At 35.8% G+C, this 24,899-nt stretch overlaps 5 protein-coding genes across 10 annotated transcripts in view; 2 read left to right on the top strand and 3 right to left on the bottom strand.

Annotated features, from left to right (window-relative positions):
- Positions 1–1,525: 1,525 nt before the first annotated feature.
- On the bottom strand, positions 1,526–4,018 carry LOC104803047 (early light-induced protein 1, chloroplastic). 2 transcript variants are annotated; one of them, XM_010526921.2, is made up of 3 exons: positions 3,747–4,018; positions 2,079–2,177; positions 1,526–1,987 (listed from the first exon to the last, which is right to left on the bottom strand). In XM_010526921.2, the coding sequence occupies exons 1-3, from the start codon at positions 3,897–3,899 to the stop codon at positions 1,643–1,645; spliced, it is 597 nt and encodes a 198-aa protein (XP_010525223.1). In that variant the 5' UTR covers positions 3,900–4,018; the 3' UTR covers positions 1,526–1,642. The 2 variants fall into 2 exon arrangements, with proteins under 2 accessions (XP_010525223.1, XP_010525221.1); XM_010526919.2 differs by lacking the exon at positions 3,747–4,018 and adding an exon at positions 2,315–2,585.
- A 1,738-nt stretch (positions 4,019–5,756) lies between these two features.
- Positions 5,757–7,987, top strand: LOC104803045 (transmembrane emp24 domain-containing protein p24beta3-like). Its single transcript, XM_010526917.1, has 4 exons — positions 5,757–6,040; positions 6,776–6,962; positions 7,104–7,211; positions 7,670–7,987. The coding sequence occupies exons 1-4, from the start codon at positions 5,825–5,827 to the stop codon at positions 7,801–7,803; spliced, it is 645 nt and encodes a 214-aa protein (XP_010525219.1). The 5' UTR covers positions 5,757–5,824; the 3' UTR covers positions 7,804–7,987.
- On the bottom strand, positions 7,787–11,078 carry LOC104803046 (meiotic recombination protein DMC1 homolog). 2 transcript variants are annotated; one of them, XM_010526918.1, is made up of 15 exons: positions 10,972–11,078; positions 10,748–10,830; positions 10,240–10,331; positions 10,073–10,144; positions 9,928–9,966; positions 9,723–9,780; positions 9,586–9,631; positions 9,463–9,508; positions 9,306–9,367; positions 9,132–9,198; positions 8,961–9,053; positions 8,791–8,859; positions 8,628–8,706; positions 8,402–8,568; positions 7,787–8,290 (listed from the first exon to the last, which is right to left on the bottom strand). In XM_010526918.1, the coding sequence occupies exons 1-15, from the start codon at positions 10,986–10,988 to the stop codon at positions 8,246–8,248; spliced, it is 1,035 nt and encodes a 344-aa protein (XP_010525220.1). In that variant the 5' UTR covers positions 10,989–11,078; the 3' UTR covers positions 7,787–8,245. The 2 variants fall into 2 exon arrangements, with proteins under 2 accessions (XP_010525220.1, XP_019056687.1); XM_019201142.1 differs by having other exon boundaries at positions 7,787–8,568.
- A 9,305-nt stretch (positions 11,079–20,383) lies between these two features.
- On the top strand, positions 20,384–23,579 carry LOC104803043 (serine/threonine-protein kinase HT1-like). 2 transcript variants are annotated; one of them, XM_010526916.1, is made up of 7 exons: positions 20,384–21,173; positions 21,259–21,752; positions 21,972–22,093; positions 22,213–22,406; positions 22,481–22,655; positions 22,741–22,875; positions 23,245–23,579. In XM_010526916.1, the coding sequence occupies exons 2-7, from the start codon at positions 21,401–21,403 to the stop codon at positions 23,449–23,451; spliced, it is 1,185 nt and encodes a 394-aa protein (XP_010525218.1). In that variant the 5' UTR covers positions 20,384–21,173; positions 21,259–21,400; the 3' UTR covers positions 23,452–23,579. The 2 variants fall into 2 exon arrangements, with proteins under 2 accessions (XP_010525218.1, XP_010525217.1); XM_010526915.1 differs by having other exon boundaries at positions 20,384–21,752.
- Positions 23,580–23,731: 152 nt separating this feature from the next.
- The window catches only part of LOC104803042 (protein RDM1-like), a 2,052-nt gene continuing 884 nt past the window's right edge, over positions 23,732–24,899 (bottom strand). For 2 of the 3 annotated variants that reach the window (XM_010526914.2, XM_010526913.1), the window contains exons 2-3: positions 24,321–24,501; positions 23,732–24,189 (exon numbers count right to left, since the gene is read on the bottom strand). In XM_010526914.2, coding sequence (XP_010525216.1) covers positions 23,822–24,189; positions 24,321–24,483 — 531 coding nt within the window. In that variant the 5' untranslated portion in view covers positions 24,484–24,501 and the 3' untranslated portion in view covers positions 23,732–23,821. Of the gene's footprint in view, positions 24,190–24,320; positions 24,877–24,899 lie in introns of those variants that run through there. The other variant, XM_010526912.2, reaches the window with a different exon arrangement.

The following is a 24,899-nucleotide window of genomic DNA, read 5'->3' as shown; positions in this document are numbered from 1 at the left end:
TGTCTTTTCTTTTTTATATATATCTTTTTGGCATCTCATGCCTCATGGCATGGCACCTTCTAGCGGTCCATATATTTTAGTATTTCTTTTATGTGTAGCTATTATTGTTGTTATCTTTATGACAGTGGAATTACAACATTCCTGAATGTTCATTTGATTGTCGAATTTCGTTGGTTGAAATTTTAGCTTTTGGCGTTATTTGTGACAAAAGTCTGTCACAATATTTTCAGATAAAGTAAAAGAAATACAGAAAATGTCTTTCGTACCCTTAACTAGGTCAAACTTAAGGAGATTCTCGTTTGATTTTCTTTTAAACGGCTATGTGAAACAAGATGTTAAATGTAAAAAATGATCCACATACTCACATAGTAAATCATTACAATTATATCGAACTCGAAAATTTTCTTTTCTGATTAAGCCAATAATTCAATTTAAAAAAAAAATTGAACTACAGAACCAAGATCTATGAGAAGGCCACACTTTGTATGGAGATATCTTCTGCTTATTACTATGGTAATTATCACGTCCAAGTTGACAAAGATTCGAGCCAAAGATTACAACTAAGCCATTAAAGCTCATTTGAAGAAGAGAAGAGATCTCTTTGAAGAAACCCTAAGAAGAAAAATACGAACAAATGAGAGAGAGAGAGAGAGGAAATGGGCCGGGGATGTGAGTGACTTAAAACTGATGCAGTTCCTGTGACATTGCACGTGTTTCTTCATTACTCAGTACACTTTCACCCCTCTGTCCCCATCTCCATGCTTTGATTAGATCTCCAATGACATGGTGTGGGCCCCCTCTTTTCTTTTTTTCTTTTTTTTTTATCTCTACCCTTGTGTTGGCTATGAAGATGAAATTAAGATCAATACCATAATATTTATTACCAAACCTAAGCTCGTATATTACTGAAACGCACTATGCTCTAATTTTAATTACTTTTCCACGAGGGTAGTTTCATTGGATGATGCCTTACTTTTTTTTTTTTTTTTTTTTTTTAATCTCTACCCTTGTGTTGGCTATGAAGATGAAATTAAGATCAATACCATAATATTTATTTCCAAACCTAAGCTCGTATATTACTGAAACGCACTATGCTCTAATTTTAATTACTTTTCCACGAGGGCAGTTTCATTGGATGATGCCTTATTCGGTTTTTTATTGATTTTACTGGATTTTTTTCATTGCCAATTCCATATTTAGAGGATTAATAGCACTTATAGATCTATATGACTTTGTATAATATTATATGCATATATATATATGGATAGATATCGCTCTGTGAGGGTGTCCATTGGATCCAGTGTGAAGCAATGAAACCCAGTCACAAAGTTGCAGGCCCAAAATCTACGTATCCCTTTACGTCGCATGCATGTCGTTTTCCGACATAAGAATGAAACTACACGTTGTTTTACTAAAGCATTGATTGCTCTTTTTTGCCCATCTGAGCTCATCACCAATGATTTTGGATACAATTACAGTTTTTCCTCAAACATATATAATTGTATATATATATATATAATTTCTATAACAATCACCAAACGCTATATTTCTTTTCCGCAAGTTTCTTTACCACATTACACCCACAAGACTTTGCTCCTTGATACAAACCCTAGGGTCAAAACCGTAAATTCACCCATCGCGTTCACACGAGGGTGCCGCCCTTAACGTACTCGGTGAACGCTAACGCGATAAGCCCGAGCATGGCTAAGCGCCCGTTCCAGAGTTCCGCGTCTGAGGTCATTAACCCGCCGGATTTCGACTCGGCCGAAACGCCCTTGAAGAGCGGCACGAGCGAGGCCACGGTCAGTAACGCCGACGTGCCGACGAACCAACCTACTCCACCGTCCGACAACTGAGCTAGAACGTTCTCTCCCTTCGACAGCTCGACCGCTAACGCAGCCACGAACCCCACCATCGCTAAGCGCCCGTTTATTCTCTCAGGTGCCGGACCGCTGAAAGCTAGAACGTCCGAGAATTTGGTACTCACCTTTTGTATGTCAAGAAACATGGATTAGTGATTCACGCCCGTACAAGAAGAGAAAAGCTTATTGTTTCACCGGATAAGAGAAAGATCAAACCTTTGGCTTCGGAGGAGGAGAGGGCTTCGATTTGATCTCCGGTGGAGTCGCCCCCGCCGGCGAGGACGACGGTGCAGAATCCTCCCTTGTGGGCTCGCCCTGATATAACCAAACAACCATACGGTCAGGAACCATGGGTATGATTTGTAACCACTATACAGAATTGCATTATGGATGGTTTATACAATTGTAGAATTGTGAGATATAACCGTTGGGTCAAGAAAATCGTGGGTTACCTCAGCCATGCACCTGACCACCATCGACGCATTTCTCTTGAAACCCGGTACGGTCCCGGCGAGGCAGAACCGGTTAGACTTCATCCCTTGAGTGACTGAACCGGTGGCCGGACCGGTGAACACTGATTGCATACCGAACGACGCCGTTGCCATTGCTGATTAGTACAGTACTACACAAGAAGCACGAAGAATGCAGATAGAAACTTTCTTCTACGTTAACTATGCTCTGAACCTACGAAGGTTTGATTCAATACTTGGTGTAGAAGTTGAGGGTTTGGTGTATATATTTATAGGGTAAGAAGTGGAGAAATGAACGGTGGTGTTATTTTGTTTATTTGTTTTATTTTAATAAGCTTTTAGCTATCTTTTTCGTTAATGAATATATTGAAATATAAAATCTTGTGGTTGAAATGGCTATTCCACCACTTTGGTAAAGCCATAAGACGCCAAAGAAAATTTACAAGTTGGACATAATTATATTATAACTGTATCAAGACTTGGCTATTAACAAAAATCACAATCTTTTTTACCAAAAAAAAATCACAATCTATAAAAAACGATGAAAAGCAGATGTATACTTAGAAATTCAACATTTAATCTATTCTAAGATTATTCGTCAAACTTTCGTTATGTTGGTTTATATCTTTAATTTGATCCTTAGTAAGAAAAATCTTTTGAAAAAAGGAGAAGTAGGTGGGACAATAGAATGTGGATATTATAGGAACCACGTCGAGCTCCCAAGATCTCGGGACGTGGCTTTAATTGTCCCCACACATGCTTAAAAGTTTGATGACGTGGCGTTTTGTTCTTCACTAAATCTTTGCCAAGTGGGATCTCAGATCTTGAAAAAACATGGGGCTGATATTGTTGTTACGTGTCTCAAATAACTCGGGTTTTCTCGTAAATTTCTAGAACTTTCCTAAAGTGGTCGTCCGTGGAATAAAATTGATGCTTTCTTGTGGTACGTACGTGGGCTGTGTATCGGCCATGGGTTTTGGCGTCTCGAAAATTCGAGGCTAAAATCAAAAGAATTCGAGAAATTTTTCAATACAATCTTTGGAATTTAATTGTTCGATTATTGAAAATTAAAAAAATAATCTCTACATACATCATCAAACAAACCAACAATTTATTTTATTAGACAATAATCGCTATCAGACGATGTTTTATAGGAATTTTATGATGTATGCGTAAATTTCTGTTACAATAAAAAAAAAATTATGTTACGAAAAAAACGAGCCCAAAAGATTGCATCATATCTTATGGGTCACAATATCCTCCCTTGTGGGCTCGCCCTGATATAACCAAACAACCATACGGTCAGGAACCATGGGTATGATTTGTAACCACTATACAGAATTGCATTATGGATGGTTTATACAATTGTAGAATTGTGAGATATAACCGTTGGGTCAAGAAAATCGTGGGTTACCTCAGCCATGCACCTGACCACCATCGACGCATTTCTCTTGAAACCCGGTACGGTCCCGGCGAGGCAGAACCGGTTAGACTTCATCCCTTGAGTGACTGAACCGGTGGCCGGACCGGTGAACACTGATTGCATACCGAACGACGCCGTTGCCATTGCTGATTAGTACAGTACTACACAAGAAGCACGAAGAATGCAGATAGAAACTTTCTTCTACGTTAACTATGCTCTGAACCTACGAAGGTTTGATTCAATACTTGGTGTAGAAGTTGAGGGTTTGGTGTATATATTTATAGGGTAAGAAGTGGAGAAATGAACGGTGGTGTTATTTTGTTTATTTGTTTTATTTTAATAAGCTTTTAGCTATCTTTTTCGTTAATGAATATATTGAAATATAAAAATCTTGTGGTTGAAATGGCTATTCCACCACTTTGGTAAAGCCATAAGACGCCAAAGAAAATTTACAAGTTGGACATAATTATATTATAACTGTATCAAGACTTGGCTATTAACAAAAATCACAATCTTTTTTACCAAAAAAAAATCACAATCTATAAAAAACGATGAAAAGCAGATGTATACTTAGAAATTCAACATTTAATCTATTCTAAGATTATTCGTTAAACTTTCGTTATGTTGGTTCATATCTTTAATTTGATCTTTAGTAAAAAAAATCTTTTGAAAAAAGGAGAAGTAGGTGGGACAATAGAATGTGGATATTATAGGAACCACGTCGAGCTCCCAAGATCTCGGGACGTGGCTTTAATTGTCCCCACACATGCTTAAAAGTTTGATGACGTGGCGTTTTGTTCTTCACTAAATCTTTGCCAAGTGGGATCTCAGATCTTGAAAAAACATGGGGCTGATATTGTTGTTACGTGTCTCAAATAACTCGGGTTTTCTCGTAAATTTCTAGAACTTTCCTAAAGTGGTCGTCCGTGGAATAAAATTGATGCTTTCTTGTGGTACGTACGTGGGCTGTGTATCGGCCATGGGTTTTGGCGTCTCGAAAATTCGAGGCTAAAATCAAAAGAATTCGAGAAATTTTTCAATACAATCTTTGGAATTTAATTGTTCGATTATTGAAAATTAAAAAAATAATCTCTACATACGTCATCAAACAAACCAACAATTTATTTTATTAAATGATCTCTCCTATTCCGACATCGCTATCAGAGGATGTTTTATAGGAATTTTATGATGTATGCATAAATTTCTGTTACAATAAAAAAAATATATGTTACGAAAAAAACGAGCCCAAAAGATTGCATCATATCTTATGGGTCACAATATATAGACTGAAAAAGCCCAATAAGGCCCATGTAAGGCCCACCAGTAGATATGAAAGAAATGAATTGTACTTTGGGGTACTAGCATTTTTTTTCTTGATTAGATTCCAAACCTCGTGCCAAACTTTGTTTTTTTTTGTTTTTTTATTTTAAGCGGCATAATGACTTTCTCCAAACAGAGGCTAAAACTTTTTACTCAGAGAAAAAAAATAGGCCCATGTAAGGCCCACCAGTAGATATGAAAGAAATGAATTGTACTTTGGGGTACTAGCATTTTTTTTCTTGATTAGATTCCAAACCTCGTGCCAAACTTTGTTTTTTTTTTTTTTTTTTTTAAGCGGCATAATGACTTTCTCCAAACAGAGGCTAAAACTTTTTACTCAGAGAAAAAAAATATATTCTAAAAGATTTACCATAATAATATATTTTTAGAATATTCTCTGTATATTTCTATTGGATAATATCATTTTAGAGACTAAAGTTTCCATTACCCGAAGTGATCATCGGAATCAACAATAATATGTTTTATGTGTTATGAATTTGGTAGATTCAATTCAATTGAGATTTCGGGAATTTGTTCTTTTGTTTTGTTTATTAATTAATTAATTAATAAGAAAAACATTTGTACAGACATTTTTATTAAACCAAAATAAACCGATCTACGAAGATCCGGTTTGATGTCTGTCTCATGTACTAAACTCGGGTTTGTGAGAGCGCGTTATAATACACTGTATTGCTTTTGGCGAATTTTCTCGAGAAACAAACGGAGAATTTCGGGCGAAGACGACGAAGATGGAGACAGGACAAGCCAGAGATCCGAAGAGTTTGTTGGTCGGTCTGTTACTGCTGAGTTTGGTCGGAAGAATTTCGTCCCTCTCCGTGACGGTGAACAACGTAGAATGCGTCTATGAGTACGTTCTCTACGAAGGCGACACTGTGTCGGGAAATTTCGTCGTCGTCGACCATGATATCTTCTGGGGTTCGGATCACCCTGGTCTTGATTTCGAGGTAAGTCAATTACTTGATCTTTCCTCGATGTTTGATCTGATAATTCCGATGGGTAAAGTTGATTTCATCTTAATTCCTGGTAAATTTTGGAACAATTTGAGTTCTTTTGTAAAAAAAAAGGATCAATTTGGTCTCTTTGTGTTTTCCAAGATTCTGACCCTTTTGGTGATCTAAGATGGGTCTTGATGAATTAGGGTTTTCTGCGAATCAGGGTAGATCTTGTGTATTATTGTTTATGATTTAGGTACTCTCTTCGTAAATGAACAACCTGTTTGGTTTTTCTGGGAATTACGGATAATCTCTGGTTTTGGACCAGAGAATTATCTGAGAAGTGACGGAGAGACTAAAGTATTTGTTTCACGTGATCAAGTGTAAATCTGTTTAGGGTTTGACATCCATGATTATGGCATTGTAGTTTGTATACAAACACATTCCAAGTTGTGGCTTGTGTATGTCTCATGCATTAGATTTGCCTGTTCTAATCGAAATGAATGGTGGTTTGTCACAATTCTTCATCGAATTCTGATGATGGGTCTGAATAAAAGCTCTGTCCCTCATGACTCTTTTGTCATGTTTAGGATTGGGGAATTTGGATCTCTCTTTTAGTCATAGCTTGACTTTACGAATCGTGTTGAGATTGCTGAATCATGTTTCATCAACTGGGCGTGGGTTTATGATCAAGTCGGCTATCGTTTTCATTAATGTAATTTTGAGTTTTTTGCTTTTTCCATACAGGTCTCATCCCCTGCAGGGAATGTCGTACACAGTTTAAAAGGAACATCTGGAGATAAGTTCGAGTTCAAGGCACCGAAAAGTGGGATGTACAAATTCTGCTTCCACAACCCCTACTCTACACCGGAAACTGTCTCCTTTTATATCCACGTCGGTCATATTCCCAATGAACACGATGTAGCCAAAGACGGTCCGTCCCAGCCTTTATGACGAGGATTTCCTTATTATAATTACATACATTTCGCTTCTATAAGACAATTCCCAATTTCCCATAGATAGTGAATGAGCTGATTGATTCCACGTTCCTCTTTTCATTTGTGTGTGTTTTCAGAACACTTGGACCCGATAAACGTTAAGATCGCAGAGCTGAGAGAGGCTTTGGAATCTGTTATTTCCGAGCAAAAATATCTGAAAGCACGTGATGCCCGACACCGTCACAGTGAGTTTTCTTTCTTTCTCCATTCGTCTTAGCATACTTTAATCCAACTTTCTTATCTCTTCGTAATCCCTGTCTTGTTTCCATGACATGTAAAAGTTGATGAAATGCGGTAAATTAATAGTTAATGGACTGCATCTACATGTTTTGTCCTTTTGGACGTGTGATCATCGTGTTTAGTAATTCAGTATTAAGCCCTTAAAATTTTCATTGATACCCTTCTGCACATTCAAATCAATTTTACAGACTTTCATCGGTTTTTTTACTGTAAACATAGTATGCAAAATAAGAGTAGCATGCATGTTTTCTCAGCTTCTCATAACCTCGGTGAAACCTCCTTCACATTCATCTTCTTGCCACATAATTCTCACCTTATTTCGCATCCCGAATCTTGTTTTCCTCCTTATTCTTCTTCCCCGCGTTTGGGATCGAAATGGTAATCGGCTTTTTGGTGGGTGCAGCCAACGAGAGCACGAGAAAGCGAGTGATATTCTACACGGTGGGAGAGTACCTTCTTCTGGCAGCAGCCAGTGCCCTTCAGGTTCTCTACATCCGAAAGCTCTTCAGCAAGTCTGTTGCATACAACCGAGTCTGAAACAAAACACCCTAACTCTGGTTTGTTCTTCTGCCCCTTTGAACCCTAGACTTAGACAAAGAAAAGCCTTTTTTTTTTTCGTTTCAGTGCAGAGACTGGATTTTGCATACACATCTCTTCTGCTTTAGTGTACTTTTTATGTTGCAGATCTTAGTAACTTAAGTAATAAACTTATTCGGATCCATGGTGGTCTGGTCTTTGCCTATGATTTGACATAGATCCATTTACGTGTGTCATGAGTTCATCTGATGGGACACCAAAACAAGAGTTTAAATTTTTTTAAAAAAATTTGTAAGAAAGGAAATCTGATGACATGCTTATGTATGCATCATGCCTCTAACAAGAAGGGGGGAAAAACAGGAAGAAGAAAAACAGTAGGTAGATGCATAAGTGAATATATGTATATGTATATATATATATATATAAAGCTGTTCTTTCGGTTTTAGTCCTTTGCATCTGCAACTCCTCCTGGGGTTATCTGGAAAATGTGCCAAACTCTGTTAAGGAAAATTCACATTGGTGAACCAAAAATGTGAAAAAAAGGAATGTCTCCTTGTCTGTGTATATGTGTGTGTGTATTGAGTTTGTGAAAGGATATTGCTTCAGCCTCGGGGAGATTTGGAGCATCAAACACTTTACACACACGTTGCTCGCCTTTGCCTTTCCTGAACATTAGCCTGATCGTGGCCGCGTGAGCGAGCACATGCCCTCCCGCTGGCTTCTTTGGATCCGATATGAACACTCCTCCTCCTGGATCGGCTATCACTGCAAACCAACTCTCTGTAAATACATGTATGTGTGTGTATATATGATTCATGAGTTACCTTGGTTGGTCATGTAGACAGCGACGTTGAATTCCTCGGCGATTTTGATGAGCCGAGAAAGCATCTGTGCTAGTTTTTGCTGCAATGCAAACTAGGCTCTGTTAGCTAGTTTGGACTTTGCTGATGAGAGTGTTAAGGGTGGGGATTTGATTGTTATATGGACCTGTCGCTCGGCGAGTTCGCCTCTTCCGGTGAAATCCACTCGGAATAGAGCAATGACTGAGTCAACGATCTGTGAACATTCGAACCCCGCCAAAAACCAACTCATCCGTTATGTTGAAATGTTGTATAAGGGGAACGAAAGAAGAGTTTGCAGGCAGGAAAGTTTCTCACTAGAAGCTTGAATGGTTCTTCAGACATTTTTGCCGCTAGCCCGAGAAGCAGGTTGTATTGATGTTCGTAGGTGTAAGCACGGGCATAAATGATCTGTCGCATGGAGATAGAGTTGTGAATATACGTATATATTGATGTTAGAGGGGTATGAGACGAGAATATGATCCTTACATTGTCAAGCACAGCTCCCGGATCCATTCCAAATCTTTCTGCTATTGGGACAATCCGATCGGGTCGGCTATAACATTCGGGGGTTAAAGCCAAAACTAGCGAATTATAGCTACAGAAAGACAATACAATGTTCTGTCCCAAGATACGCACAATAGATAACATATACAAGGATACAAAGTTCCTTCGGTGTCAATGTAAGCCACCTTGCCATTCCCACCTTTCATGTTCGTAGGAAGCTGCATAACATCAGATACAGGAATGATACTTGTTCAATGGTTATTTGCTTAACCATTAAGTCATGTCCAGGAAAGGAGGGGGCAAATGAAAGAACCTGTGTGGAGACACAGAGGGTATGCGCCAGTTGTGTTTTCCCAGACCTACAGGGAAATTCAGATTGCATAACTCTTTCAGAAGATGTGTTTGCTATTCATTCATTGGCAAGGAAAATTCCCACCTAAACTCCCCAAAAGCTTCTGTGATGGCTGAAGTTTCGATTCCACCTTCCCAGACGTTACCAAGAAATTTAATTCACAACACTTGCAGAATGCGGGCATGAAGATAGCAAACAGTAAAACTGGAATGCAGTGTTACCTCCTAGGAGATCATCAAGAGCTTGGCTCCCTGTAGTGATCCGAACCACCGAATTCCGCTACAAAAATGTCAAATGCAACTTATTAGGTTCAAAATTATAAGTGAAAGGTTAAAAGAAAGCATCAAATTATAAGTACAAGCAAGAGAATGAGGACAGCAATGCACTGCAGGTTTAAAAAATGTAAGTAAAATTATTGAGTCCAACCTTGAGCAGAGCATCACTCCCAGTCATATAACCGAAATTCTGTAGGACAAAAGTTGAGACAATTGAAGAAACGTTGGAAAATATTGACAAGAGGAAAATGATATGAATCATGCAGGCAAGACAGGAATGATCACTGAAGGCTAACCACTATCTTCTCAGCTGCTTCACAGATTTTGTCAACTTTGGCCTCCGATAAACCTTTGATTCCAGTGAGGTTCTGCACAAATCGCAATAGTTTTTTCATCCAACTGCAGTCAGAATAGTACTGAATGTAATTGTAATGCATGATGCTAAAAGCAAACTCGTGTATACCTTTTTGGTATGCATCATCAAGCCATTGCATGTATAGATACCGGCGTCTTGAAGTTTCTTAACATCTCCGGCATTTATACCTTGAGCGATTACTGGCAGAGGATAAAAAAAGTCAGGGGATGAAAACAACTGCAAAGTCCATGCCAGATTAGAAAATCAATCACAGACATGAATTTGCCTAATATCGAACAAGTCTACAGATACTACTATAAATTACCTCATATCAACAAATTTTTATGCTCGGAGAATTCAACGATTATACTCGATCTCACCAGTGAAATCTAATCGAGATTTCTACAACATGCTGATAGCCAAAACCCAATCCAGATCCGAATGGATACTCAAGCAAGGGAATGCAGACGAAATAGTCCCGGGAAATCAAGAGGAAACAGGAAAGACCATCCCCACCACCATAATATGAAGATCTAAATGAAATCTAAAGAAGAATCACCAGACACTATTATTACAGACTCCAGCGATAAGATTCGAATGATAAATTGAAACTTACATTTATCAATAGCTTCAAACAAGTCTTCGTCATCGTCAATTTCTTCTCGTTCAACGAGCTGCATCTGGCTTGCTTCTTCAGCTCTATGACCGGAAACGGCCGACAAAAAGTACCGATACAAAAAATCAACAACGAGAAGTTAACATTCACAGGAAGCCATACGAGGAATCTACACCAAAACCGATGGGTGCAGAAGAATCACAGTATAGAGATCGATTACTTACTTGAAAGCAGCGATCATCTTCGCTTTGGTAGAAGAAATTCTGAGTTAATCAGAGATTGAACTGAGACTGAGAATGAGAGAGAGAAAGACGGAGAGATTGATTTTGAATTTTTGAAATGAGAGAGAGAGAGAGGAGAGATTGATTTTGAATTTTTGAAAGGAATTGTGGGTTTGCTTGGGATATAAGGTTTATGTGAGGCGGGAACCGGAATCCAAACCCTTCCTCAAATTCAGTTTCATATATGTAAATGGGATCCGAACTCTGTTTTTTTTCATTTTGAAAACCAGTCGGTTATCTCCGGTATGGTTGTACTTATTGGTATTGTTTTTGATACAATTGGGCCTCCGTTATATTGCCGGTCCAATCCCATTAATATTTCTGATGGGTCTATTATGAAATTTAAATGTCAGGACCAATTATATATATCACATAAATGGTTGAGATTTCTGTGCATGATTAATCTTACCAATATTTGCACCCTAATATTCAATCCAATTTACACATATCACACACACATACGCATATATATATATATATATATGTGTGTGTGTGTGTGTGGTTGTGTGGTTGGCTAGATACAGACAGAACAAGTGCTTTAAGTAACACATCACATGGAATTGTTGTAAAAGAATCTCCCATGAAAAGCAGTGAATTAGAAAACAACGTTAATATTATATAATTAGAGCTTTTTGAGATTTTAAAATCCCTTAAGAATATATTTATATTATCCTCTAACTTTGAAATGTTTTGCATACAAAGTTTTCTTTATAAATGGTTTCTTTAACGCGGATAGATTGATGGACCGTTAATATATAGTATTATAATCTTCACAAAAATATTGAGTTTGAAGTGATTATACAATTCTTATGCGTGGTTACGCAATGCATATAAACCATCTTAAAATAATTTAGGGAATATGTAATAGACTTACATGCACACACTAGACATGTTATGCACGTACGTACGTGTGTGTGTGTGTGTATATATATGATAGAATTATTGATCGAGCCAATTAATTAATTAAATTAATAATATTTCAATATAGTTAAATAATAATATATCACGTGCGTCTTATAAAAGGGATTTGGAAGGGAATAAGCAGTAAACACTCGAGCAAAGGGGACCGACCATTCATCGGCCATAGGCTCAGCCCCACACTGGCTACTCACTGCCCCGACCCACCAAACGTCACCGTTTTAGTAAACCCTCTACATCCCCCACATAATACACCTATTCTTTCAAATGTCTGTGTATATGTTTATATTTTATCTTATTTTACTTTTGAAATTTGAGATTGCATATATGCTTTTGAACTAAAGATATAAAATTACATATTTTCACAGTATAGAAAATTCAACGAATGTGTCACGTTTGATCTTATTATAAAATTTGAAATTCCATCTAATTTTCATCCAAAAAGACCATGAACTTTATTAAACTCTTGTTTTAAAGTCATGAACTTACAATTTCCTATCTGTTAATCTACAAACATGATTCGGGGTTATCGATATATGAGCCATCATGGTCACCACCATTATCATCATCATTATCATTATCATCGTCTCTCTCTATGATATGATGCATATGTAGCAGTGGCAGTAATGTGGGTGATACATGTATGAAGCTGGAAAGCTACGTTTGTATCTAATCCCAGTTGGTGTAAGCACGCCTGTTTTAACTCTTCTCATGGCCTTTATCTCTCTCCCTCTCTCTCTACATATATGTATATATATATATGTGTGTGCATGTTCAATGTACTAACATACATAATAGCTTTATTTATAGTCCATCTACACTTTTGTATGCATATGGACCATTTTGGATTAGGGAGATATAATATAAAAAAAAACGGACCGGGAAAGCCCCGATCTTCTGGGAGATGTAGTCGGACCAAAGGCCCGGTGAACTTCCGGATTATAAAAAAAAAAAAGTTAAACCATTTAATCATGGTTTCTTAGATTTTTACACGGACTAATGATCTATACGAGTTGTGTTAATTGTATCTTTTAGGCTGATTTTATATATATATATATTAAGCACTTGAATTAAATATAAAAATAATCGAAAAATTGAATAAATAAGATAAATATTTGTAATAAAAAAACATTTGAATCGAATTCGAAAAAGGCCAAATAAACAGAAAAAATGATATATATCATCATTTCAAAAATAAAGAGTCAAATCCAGAAACAACTGAAGCAAAGTTATACCGTGACTTTGTGATGAAGCGCAGATATATATTGCATCTTTTTTGTGCTGATAAACGAAAATATGAAGTATGTATTGAGAGAAAATTAACAAAACTATTTAAAAAAAGGAAAAAAACAAAACTAGCAAATTATTATATTGGCCAATTTTGATTTTTCTCTCTTGCTTTCAAACATAAGAAACTTATGATCAATGAGAAAGCTATATATTGCATCGGATAGCTAGGTACAATATATATACACACATATATATGTTATATATATATATATATATGTGTGTAAAAGTCGTTATCAAAAGATTGTCGAAATCAATAATTTTCAAAAATGGCTTGCGAATACGGTGCAGCTGTGACAGACCAACTACAGGTTGGGCAAACACTAGCGAATTTAGAGTAAGTTTTGCAAAGAAAAGGTATCATCGGGTGAGATTGCGTTAAGGAATCTTTTGAGGAAAGTGGTTTAATTATGCACACACACGCACGTATATATACGCTTGTATATATATACGTACACGCATCTATGTACATCCACTCTACAAGCATGTAGTATCAATTAATCGACGATGACCGTTGAGTACTATAGAATACTTCGTATATCAAATGATATTGTTGATAGGCAATCAACACAAACACTAACTCGATATTAAACATTCTACGCAATTTTGTGAATTCTTTTTCATAGTGTAGCAAATATATATATATATATATATATATAGAGAGAGAGAGAGAGAGAGAGAGAGATCCTAGAACATGAAAAATCGGAGTAGGTTAATGCATTATACATATATGTTTGAAATTGATGCAGGTTGTTAGGTATAACGCATATATAGCTTACAATATAATGAAAAAATGTAAGCTCAATGATATATATTTACATTTTCCATATATGTATCCGTATTTTTTTTTGTCACCGGCGCCTTACGTGATTTCAATCTAATCGTTAATTTCATATTGTAGTTTATGGACCGTGTGATGTGATTTGCAGATGTTGTTGAGGCATAGGCATGGAGAGTTATAGAAGTCAAACAAAATGTGATCCTTGACATACATTTATTCTTCGGACCATCCATAGGCTATGCTTTTATGCATGTGTTAAGATCGCTTTTTTAGTTTTCGGGCTTATTAGGTCTTTAATTAGTCAAACCATCTCTTTTATTTTATTAATTACATTGGAAGATGAGCCACGACTGCATATTTATTTTTCTTAATTCTAGTAGATCAATCTTTAATTAATTAATTATATATATAACACTTCTTTATATATATATATAACACTTCTTACGATTAATTTTACTACAATTCACAACATAGTTAAAAAAAAAATATCTACTATTATATAAACCGCCCATATTCTCTAGTCTCATTTTTTTTTATAAACACATCATTAAAAAAAATCGTTTTTTTCTAGATTACATAAGAAATCTAACAATCACCGTGTATATATTGGTAATGAAATTAGACAATATATTTTTGTATAATTATAAAATAAGATCGAGAAGGAAAAACAAAGGGGGGGAGGGGGCCCCCAAAGAGAAAGTAATGAATGCTCTTTACACAACCAAACACGCACACTAAAACTAAACGGTCGTGTCTGCAATTGAACTGCATGAGGGTTAGGGTATTGGGCATCGTTATTAATTATTCTTTTTTTTTTCACGGCAACACTTTGGACCACCTTTTTTTCCTTTATGACATTTTGTTTTGTCACTTCGTTTTCTTTTTTTTCTCATATTTGACCCAAACATTTTGTATAATAACAAAATGACCCCTTTAATTCATATATTGCGTCTAAAACCCCGGTCTGATCTTATCTATTTATAGACCCTCTTGTTATTCTGTTTCTCTTCACCGATGTCACCACACTACAAAAAAACAGTTATATAGCGACGGAAAAATCCGTCGCAAATATAAAGGAAATCCGTCGTAATTAAGAATTTGCGACGGAATGCGACGGAATTATTTCCGTCGGTATACCGCTGTCGCAAACGCATAACGGTCGTTAATCCGTCGCATTTTTGCGACGGAAAAAATCTGCGTTTTGCGACGGAAAGTGACGGATAATTCCGTCGCAATTTGCGACGGAATTTTTTCCGTCGCATTCCGTCGCAAATGTTTTTTTATTTTTAAAAAAAAAAATAAAAAAATTATATACTATATATACACACCCCCCCCCCCATAAAAAAAAGTAAAAATTATATGATTGTCGTGTTCTAACAACTGACAAGAAAAAAAAAAGACAAATGAATTTTATTCACATTTATATTTAAATGGTTGGTGGAATGTTAATATCACGTCCAAATAATAACTGTACACCATGAACCGTGAATAGGTGTACATATACATATATATAGCTACTCTACAACGCTAAAATAAGTTATTATTATTATTATTATTATTATTTATCCCTTCTTTTTTCTTAGCCAAACATGTCTTCCCCGTGACGTCATAAAGTTAAAAGACCCGAAATTAAATATATAAATTCGACGGTGGGGTTACCTTTGTAAATTACCTTTATGACCATGTCCTTATCCCCAAATGATTTCGTACGTTATGGGCATTTTCGGAAATTGGAAACTGACAGCTAGACGTTACGTGACCTTGGGCGGGAAAATCTTTTCGGAACCACGGAGTTATCGTATACGCTGGGCTTCACCTTATTGAAGATGAGATGCAAAGTTGACGGTTGAGATTCGGACACGTGGAGACATCTGGATGGATAACTTGCAAATGACGGTGCACGATAGTCTAAGCACGTGGGGCTCAAACCCAGATCTCGTGTCTCCCGTACTTATGTAGGGGGGAAACACATGGAAAACGCCGTCGTATTGATTTGTTTGGATTTTTTTACATTGACTTATTCATTGGATTGATAACTGTAATTAAGAGGCACCGTCAAAGTCGGTTACTGTCACATTTTTTTGTTTAAAACAAGGAATTTTCAAGAGAATAATAATGATACCTTCCTATTTTAGTTTTTTTAAAAAATTAATAATTTACACACCATACAATTTTAAAGTATAATTCTAGATTCTCAATAATTATAACTTCTATACCCTAAATTTTTTAAGAGTTTACTCTAATATCTGAATTTTAAACACTAAACCATAACCCTAAACCCTCAATTTTATTGTTTGTAGTTTAAGATTTAAATTTTGGAATTTAGAATTAGTTTAAAAGTTATAATTCAATTTTAGGATTTTGAAGTTAGGGTCTAAGTTTATGGATTTAAAGTTTATGAAAAGCTAGGGTTTAGAACTATATATTCTAACCCTAAGATCTCTGGTTTATGGTTTAAGATTTAAAATTTAGAATCAAATTAGAATTTAGAGTTTAGAAATTAGAGAGAGTTTAGAGCTTAGGTTTAGTTTAAAGTTTAGAGTTTCTAATTAGGATTTATATTTAATAATAATTTTTTTAAAAATTGTAATAATATTAAACGTTCCTGGAGAATTTACCCAATATTATACAATCTTCAAAACCTTTTTTTTATTTTGAAATTTATAATCCGAAAAATAGTTGATACTATCTTTTCATATGTAAATCGTAATTTTTTTTTTATCAGATTTGGATTTTAAGAGGACGAAAATATTTGCAACATACATTTATGAGAATAAAAATAAATATGGAAAGAGAACATATATATGTATTTATGATTTGATTATATCTATAAAACCAACAGGCTGTGTTATTATATATATATATATTGGTAAACATTTGCAAAGAGTGACGATGAACAACAACAATGTGATGGACTGACAAAACCTGTTTGATCGGTCATAGATTGAGTCGCAATGATACTCACCTGACTTCCGAAACTAAAACACAACAAAATACCTATATTCATATAAAATACAATACTGATTACAGATAATTTATTTAAATAATATTAATGAAATAACAATGACGGTCCAACTATTTCGTATGAAAAAAAACCAAAAAGCACATTCGTCTGCCAAAAGAAGATCCATGCGTAAAAATTAAAATCATAGTGTCGACGAAACATGCTCCTCTGTCACGCGCCACGTGACGTAAATCACGTATTTTGCCATAAATTATTATTGTTATTATTCGTACTAAATCTAATAGGTCTTTGAAATTTGGGACATATTAAAGCTGTTTTGTGAAATTTTCATGCATGTCATTGTCACGTACGTAGCTTATGAACATAATAATCAAAGTTATAAATAAAATAATAATTTACAGAAAATATAAATATTTTAACAATTAGTCAAAAGATCCCCTTGCTTGGTATAAATGACCAGAGGAAAAGCCAACGCACCAAAGCAATCATTTAGCACACTTGTGTTTGTACCACGGAATCTCTGACTCCTTCCGTATCATTTTTAGTTTCGAATTTAACATTTTTTTTTTAAATTTCAGATGAAAACTTCGTTTTACAAAATATTACATTTCTACTCAACATGCATTTTTTTTTCGTCATTAAAAAGATACCATTAGAGCATCCAAGTTATAATACGGAAATTCCTCCCGTCACTTATAGAAACTTCAAAAATATTATTATAACGATAATAATTTAGAGTTTAGGATTACTATGTATGCATGTACGTATGCATGCAATTGAAAAAAAAGATGACCCGCATGCATCGTGAAATTGCGTATAGCTAAAGAATCATTACAGAAGGTGTTAATCGAAATGAGAATTTGAGTGTGTAACTTAAATCAGAATTTAATTATACTTTATAATAAAAAGGTTAGAGATTTGTGTAATTCCAATGGCCCAAACTCGCTCTCGATTTGGGCTTCAATACGCTTGTAATTAGCCCGAGTCATGAGAAATGGGCCATTTGGCAAATAATAATTAGCCATAAAACGAAGCATACATAATGGGCCTATCAAATTGTTAGGCCTTGTATGTTTGTGCCTAATCAAATAAAAATATAAATATTATCATAAAAACTATAAGGTTGAAGAGAATGTTCATGAAAAAAAAAATATAAATATTAACTAAATTGTGGCAATAAGGATCTCATCACGCGATATTTAAAATGCTAATCTATAGGATTCTGAGTTTATTAATTTATAAACAAAAGTAACCATTTTTTTATTCGACTCTTAAATAAACTTATTCCCTAGTGAAAACAAAAATATTACATGTTGAATTGTAGACAACACTAGATATGGCTACTGTCACGGCCGTGAACCATAATAAATACTTATAGTGATAAAACTTAGGGGATTCACATGACAACAATATTAATTATTAATCATCATTATTTTTATTAATGAGAAAGATTTTACATTCCAAATGTATATTTATTAAATTGAAATACTAAACGTCGATATGACTTGAATTTTACTATAATTTGTTTGAATCCGGTATCCATTCTAAACATGTTTTGTTATAATTTGATTTTGTTTATTTTGTACTTAATCTAATTTGGTTAATATTAAATAAATTATATTTTAAATTTAATAATATCAACCATTTTTTACATGTAACTCAATTATTTATTATTTCAATTAAATCGTTTTTTATATTATTAAATCAAAGATCTATTCCTAGCCATTATTATTATTGTTATTATTATTATTATTATTATTATTATTATTAAAGAGAGAAACTAAAAAAAGGTGAAATCGTACTTCCAAAGCGTAATAAAAGGAATACGATACGATCTCATTATATAATATATATATAATGTGCGTGTGGAAAGATGTCACCATATCTCTCTTTCATTTCATTTCACGACAAATCTTATTTAAGAACGTACCCTTGTACGTATCGTACGCTTACATCATTTTTTTAAAATTTTCTCGTAATATTAAATAATATAATAAAAGAGACACGAGAAACAAAAGGGGAAAATTTTAAATACAACCTTTTTTAGGTTAGGCAAATAATAATATTCCGAAATAGATATTTTATTAACATATATGGATATAATAATAATTATATACAACCTTTTTAGGTTATGCAAATTACACTTTATGAATGTTCAAAAGTGTACATATTGAATATACATGGATCATATAATCATTTTATTTTTTGGCAGAAAATGTGGGTATATTAATTCTATACATGCATGGTCTAACCAACAACATATATAATCGAATGCATTGTATTTGCTGATATTTACTATTATCAATTTTAGCAAAACATATAAAATTGGTAAAAATTGGAAAATACAAAGTATTATTATGGGGAAAAATCTACCAAATCCGGCAAATTAATGTTCGACAAAAATGGTACGGACAACAATAACCCTTCAATCATAAAATAAATAAATATGTAAATAAAATTATGGACCATGAAATCAGTCCAAGGAGCACATGGTGGTACGATCTGATTTCTGTATCACAGCATAAGATATTCTCTTTTTATTAAAAGAAACTTCCCACCAAACATTCTGTACGGAAAAGTCCGTCCACGCTTGGTTATGGCCGCTTTTTTGGGTAAAAATAAATGTAGAAATCCGTGACAAAAATGATAATATATTATTTTATAATTTCCTCTACAAAATTTGATGGGACATTAATATTATAGGATTATATGTTATCAACTAATGTCAAACCTAACTAAATTAAGATACAATGTCAACGATCTAATTAAATTCAATTACATTATGCATGCGAATAATCAATAAGAATTAATGATATATTATAGTTTAGCATGTTCTAGAAATATACCGAAATATTCGAGATCGGATAACTTAATTGGTAAATGATGAGACAATTTTTTTTTTCAATTTAGATTCGAGTTTATATTTGGGGATGGATATTTGAATGAATTTTTTAGATCATTTAAAAGATATAGTTAGAAAGAACATTCGGTCAACCTTTGGGTTATAAAAAATATACCGAAATACGCTTTGTGTTTTAATAATTGTTTAATATAATATATATATATACCAATAATGGAAGTATTAAAATTATACACTCACGAGAGAAACGACTTTTTAGTCAAAATTAACAAATAAAATAATACAAACATTTTCATATAATATTTTCTTCTAACTTTATACCAATAATAATGAAAATTAAAAATTAAAACAATTCAACTTAGCCGAAAAAAGAATCATAATAAGAATAATATTCATTCAATAGTGGTGTTGACGTGTTGTTTGACTAAAAATATTATTACACAATCGTAAATTGAATAGTAAAATTCGGTTTTTATTATTTTTCCATGTAAAGTATATACTATTTTTTTGGTTCTCACACACAAAAAAGCAAATATACGTACGTCTCCACAAAACCAGCCCTGACTTGCAACCGGAAACAGCCATTTTCTCCGCCTTTCGCTCTCTGTCTCTCCTCCTCCGTTTCCCAATTCCTTTTGTTCGGTTCTTAGCTTCTCTCTTAGATCTCTCCTCCTTTTCGTCCACAAAAAATAAAACAAGAAAAGGCAAAGTTTAGAAAAAAGTTCTCAGCTTTTTTGCTCCATCTTTGAGGAATCTCGTTCAATTCGCCGCAAAATCCAAAACCCACCATTAAAATCCCCTGTTCTGTGCTGATTCTTTCCCCCCACAGATTTCGGTGGATATCTTTCGTCCTCTGTTTCTGGGTCGATCTCTTTTTAATGGGGGGATGGTTTTGGCTTCTGGGTTCTGCATGGCTTTTTGGTGATGATATGAGTTGACGTTTGGTTTTTCCAAATGGTTGAATCGTAGTATTATTTGAGTTTTTTTTTTTGGGATTATTACTTAGAATTTTCGTGCTCTGGTCAGATGAAAATGGTGGGCGGCGAGTCGTTTTCTTAGGGTTTACTTTTGTTAATTTTCTTTTCATATATGAATCATTGTCTTCTCCAGTTTGTCATTGGATTTTCTTTGAATGTTTTTCCTTTTTTTTTTTGGATAATGGAATTAGGGGATTTTAGCATTGTGGAATTTCTTATTAGTGGTGAAAATCAAATCTAATCTTTTTTTGGGTTATCATGTCTTTGTAGAATCTGGATTTCTGAACCTGTGTAGGAATCGCGGTTGGTGAAATAGTTTTCTCCTCCATCATAAAAATTTTCGGGCTCATAAATTTTGTAGGCTCTCTTTCTCGTGTCTTTGTTCATGTTTAAATCTGAAAACCCTTGATTTGATAATGATGAAAACCTGAATATTTCTCAGAAAAGAGTCAAACTTTTGATTCAGAATCTCAGATAGACATCTGGGTTTCGAAGTTTTCCCGGTAATTCTCTGTTTCCACTCGGGTTTGCTCCGAATAAATTAGGGTTCTTGTGAGTTCGTTCTCTCTCTCTCTGCAAGAAACATGGATCAGAAACCAGGAGAAGAAGAAGCTGGCGGTGGTGTGAAATCACCGAACCAAACAGGAAAAACAGAGCCAAATCGCAGTGGTGCTGCTGGTAACAATCCCAGAGGAAAAGCTGTTGACAACAATAGCAAGAAAGACATGATTTTTCGGGCAGATAAGATCGATCTGAAGAGCTTGGACATGCAGTTGGAGAAACATCTGAGTAGGGTTTGGTCGAGGAACATTGAGAACCAGAGGCCTAAGGAGGAATGGGAGATTGATTTGGCAAAGTTGGAGATGAGACATGTCATTGCTCGTGGTGCCTATGGCACTGTTTACAGAGGCACATATGATAACCAAGATGTTGCAGGTATGTTTCAGAAATTGCCAAAAGAATCCATCAAATTTGTTAATGCTCGGCCTCTTTGTTTTCCCAATGGATCGGAATTTTGTGTCGGAGATTGAATGTTTTTAGTATGTTTCAGCTTTACTGGTGCCGCAATGACCACTCTGCATATGCAGGATAAGAACAAGTTGAACTAGTTTTGAGTGATTATGGCTCTTTTGATTTGTTTTTGGGCAATTGCAGTGAAAGTTCTTGATTGGGGTGAAGATGGTTGTGCCACAGATGCAGAGACTGCCACTCTTAGGGCTTCGTTCCGTCAAGAAGTCGCCGTCTGGCACAATCTCGACCACCCGAATGTCACAAAGGTTCATAACAAGAATCTCTACTTTCTTCATTCTTGATCTCGATCGTGATCTTGCCATGGAATGGAAGACCCGTTTTCTGCAGAAGCTTTTAATCTCTTGAAACCCTTTTAAATCAACAGTTTGTCGGGGCTTCGATGGGAACAAGAAACCTCAAGATACCCTCGTCTGATGAACAATCGTTGCCTTCTCGAGCATGTTGTGTCGTTGTGGAGTATCTTCCGGGCGGAACTCTTAAACAGTTTCTAATCCGTAACAGGCGCAAGAAACTTGCTTACAAGGTCGTGATCCAACTCGCTCTGGATCTCTCCCGAGGGTAATTTCCAACAATCTCTTCGCGTTGTTTCTACTTTTGAAGAAATCGGTAGTTTGACCGAGCGTTTATTGCAGGCTAAGCTATCTGCATTCGAAGAAAATCGTTCACCGTGATGTGAAAACGGAAAATATGCTTTTAGACACGAGCAGGAATCTGAAGATAGCTGATTTCGGAGTTGCTCGGGTGGAAGCTCAGAATCCAAAGGACATGACTGGTGAAACTGGTACTCTTGGATACATGGCTCCTGAGGTATATGCTAACCCCTCTCTCTCCCTCCCTCCCTCTCTCTCTCTCTCGGATGACTTTAAAAAACACCATAATTCTCTGTGTTTAGGTTCTTGATGGTAAACCCTACAACAGAAGATGTGATGTTTACAGCTTCGGGATATGCCTGTGGGAAATCTACTGCTGCGACATGCCATATGCTGATCTTAGCTTTGTCCAAGTCTCTTCTGCAGTTGTCCGACAAGTCAGTTCTTCTTCTTCTTTTCGGGCTCCCTAAATCTGAGATTCCCTTTTCTTTCTCCTGGCTATCCGAATTTTGAAGTTTTTTCATACCCTGCATCCAAAAATTGTTCATCTTTCTTTCTTCATCCTAGCATTTTAAAACTTGCTGGTTTTACCACGTAAAATTTGATCCAAATTCTGAATCTCCCTCTCTTTCAGCATCCAAAATCTCAACTTCTTTCTTTCCGGGTCCCTGCAATCTGAAACCTTTTCTACTTCTGATTAACCTGAATCATGAAACAATCTCTTTTGAAGGAATTCAAAGTCTGAAACTTTTTTCCTTTCCCAACACTGGAAAGTTAACGCATCTTTTATGGTTTTGATGAGGCAGAACCTGCGACCAGATATTCCAAGATGTTGTCCGACAGCACTGGCGAACATAATGAAGAGATGTTGGGAAGGAAACGCAGAGAAACGACCGGAGATGGAAGACGTGGTTCGGATGTTGGAAGGTCTCGACACCAGCAAAGGCGGCGGCATGATCCCCGAAGACCAGAGCTCCGGCTGCTTCTGCTTCGCCCCCTCCCGCGGCCCTTGAAATTTCCCTTTTTACTTTTCTCTCTCTGTTTTTCTCTCTTTACTCTGATCATTCCCTTTGCAGTTTCTCTCTTCCTTTTCTTGGTTTTCTTCATTAAAGAAATCGTTGTCACCTGTCATATTGGCCACCGGAAGCTTGGCTTTTTTTTGTTCTTTGCTCAAATATCGAATAACCCTTTTCTGGGATTTCACAAAGTTGAGTTTTTCTTTTCAGATCTAAATTTAAAAAGTTTTTAAGAATCCAAACGTTGAAGAGATGGCCGATCATGAAGCTAAATGCAAAGACACAACAGGAACAGTTCATTTATTTTGCCTGAGCTTCAACCATTGAAGAAGGCTTGTACAGCAAATTATATCCACCATTGAACTCTTTACAACTCTGGATAAACTGGGTCAATAAAGGCGTGATACATGGGATCTGATTGCCATAGACTCACAATGTGATGATGAGATGAGGTTCTTCGATGAATCTCTTCGATGAACCAGACGGTTGCTTCTGCCTTAGACGGATGGATTATGGTGTCCAAGGGCTGATGCTCGGCCTCCGACCCAACCCTCGATTGATCCCACCGGTTCAGTAGAACGTTTGTGAGGTAATGCAAAGGCTGGCCGTACAGTTGTTTGATAGAGTTTCCTAATCCAACCCATGTGGTAAATGGAATAAGAGAACCACGGTCTGTAGGGATGGGGATTTGCTTCATGTAATATTGGTACATTTCTGCTCTTCTGTACAATGCACCTGTTTCTCATCACCACCATTTGCTCCTCATCAGACCAATGAAGACGTACACCCATCACTGTGTATATGTATATATGTGTATATATAGACAAAAGGCTAGCAAATGTGTGTTCATAAGAGATGAATACAACCTTCAGGGGTGATGTTCTTGTAAGTGGCATTGAGTATGACATTCTCCTCTGCCTTCTGTGAGGAAAATCCGTCACTGACCTCAGCCTCAACGCCCGACGAGGAACTTGATTCGTCTGATGATATCACGTCTATGTGTTCAGCCAACGGCATTTCCCCTTCCATTGTTAAGAATGTTTGGCCCTGTGGGTGGATGAAGTAATCAATAAAGCGATTCTGAGTACCAGACAACTGAAATTCAGACCGTTCTATGAAATCACAGTACATTGAATCTTTTGGAATCACGAAGAAGAAAAAAAGTAACAGGAGCCGATAATGGAGGATAAGGGAACGTGATAAAGGCCATAGATTTAAACATTTCAAGAGAGAAATCGAAAGATGGAGCTGCAAGAGAATGAAACAGATCTGCAGATCCATCAAGCAATGTCTTTGTAAAATCAAGTCAAGAACTTGCAATCGACCATATTGCAGAGAAAGGAACAATGACACTGAATTCACATATTTCTCCTCCATCCCCAGGCAGGAATTCTCCGTTCGATTCCCGAGAGACAAACAGAAACCCCCCCCCCCCAAAGACCACC

This window comes from Tarenaya hassleriana, unplaced genomic scaffold (genome assembly GCF_000463585.1).
Source record: "Tarenaya hassleriana unplaced genomic scaffold, ASM46358v1 Cleome8, whole genome shotgun sequence".
In the NCBI taxonomy this organism is placed as follows: Eukaryota; Viridiplantae; Streptophyta; class Magnoliopsida; order Brassicales; family Cleomaceae; genus Tarenaya; species Tarenaya hassleriana.
Note: the sequence above shows the minus strand (reverse complement) of the source record. Positions and strands in the feature narration are given on the sequence as shown.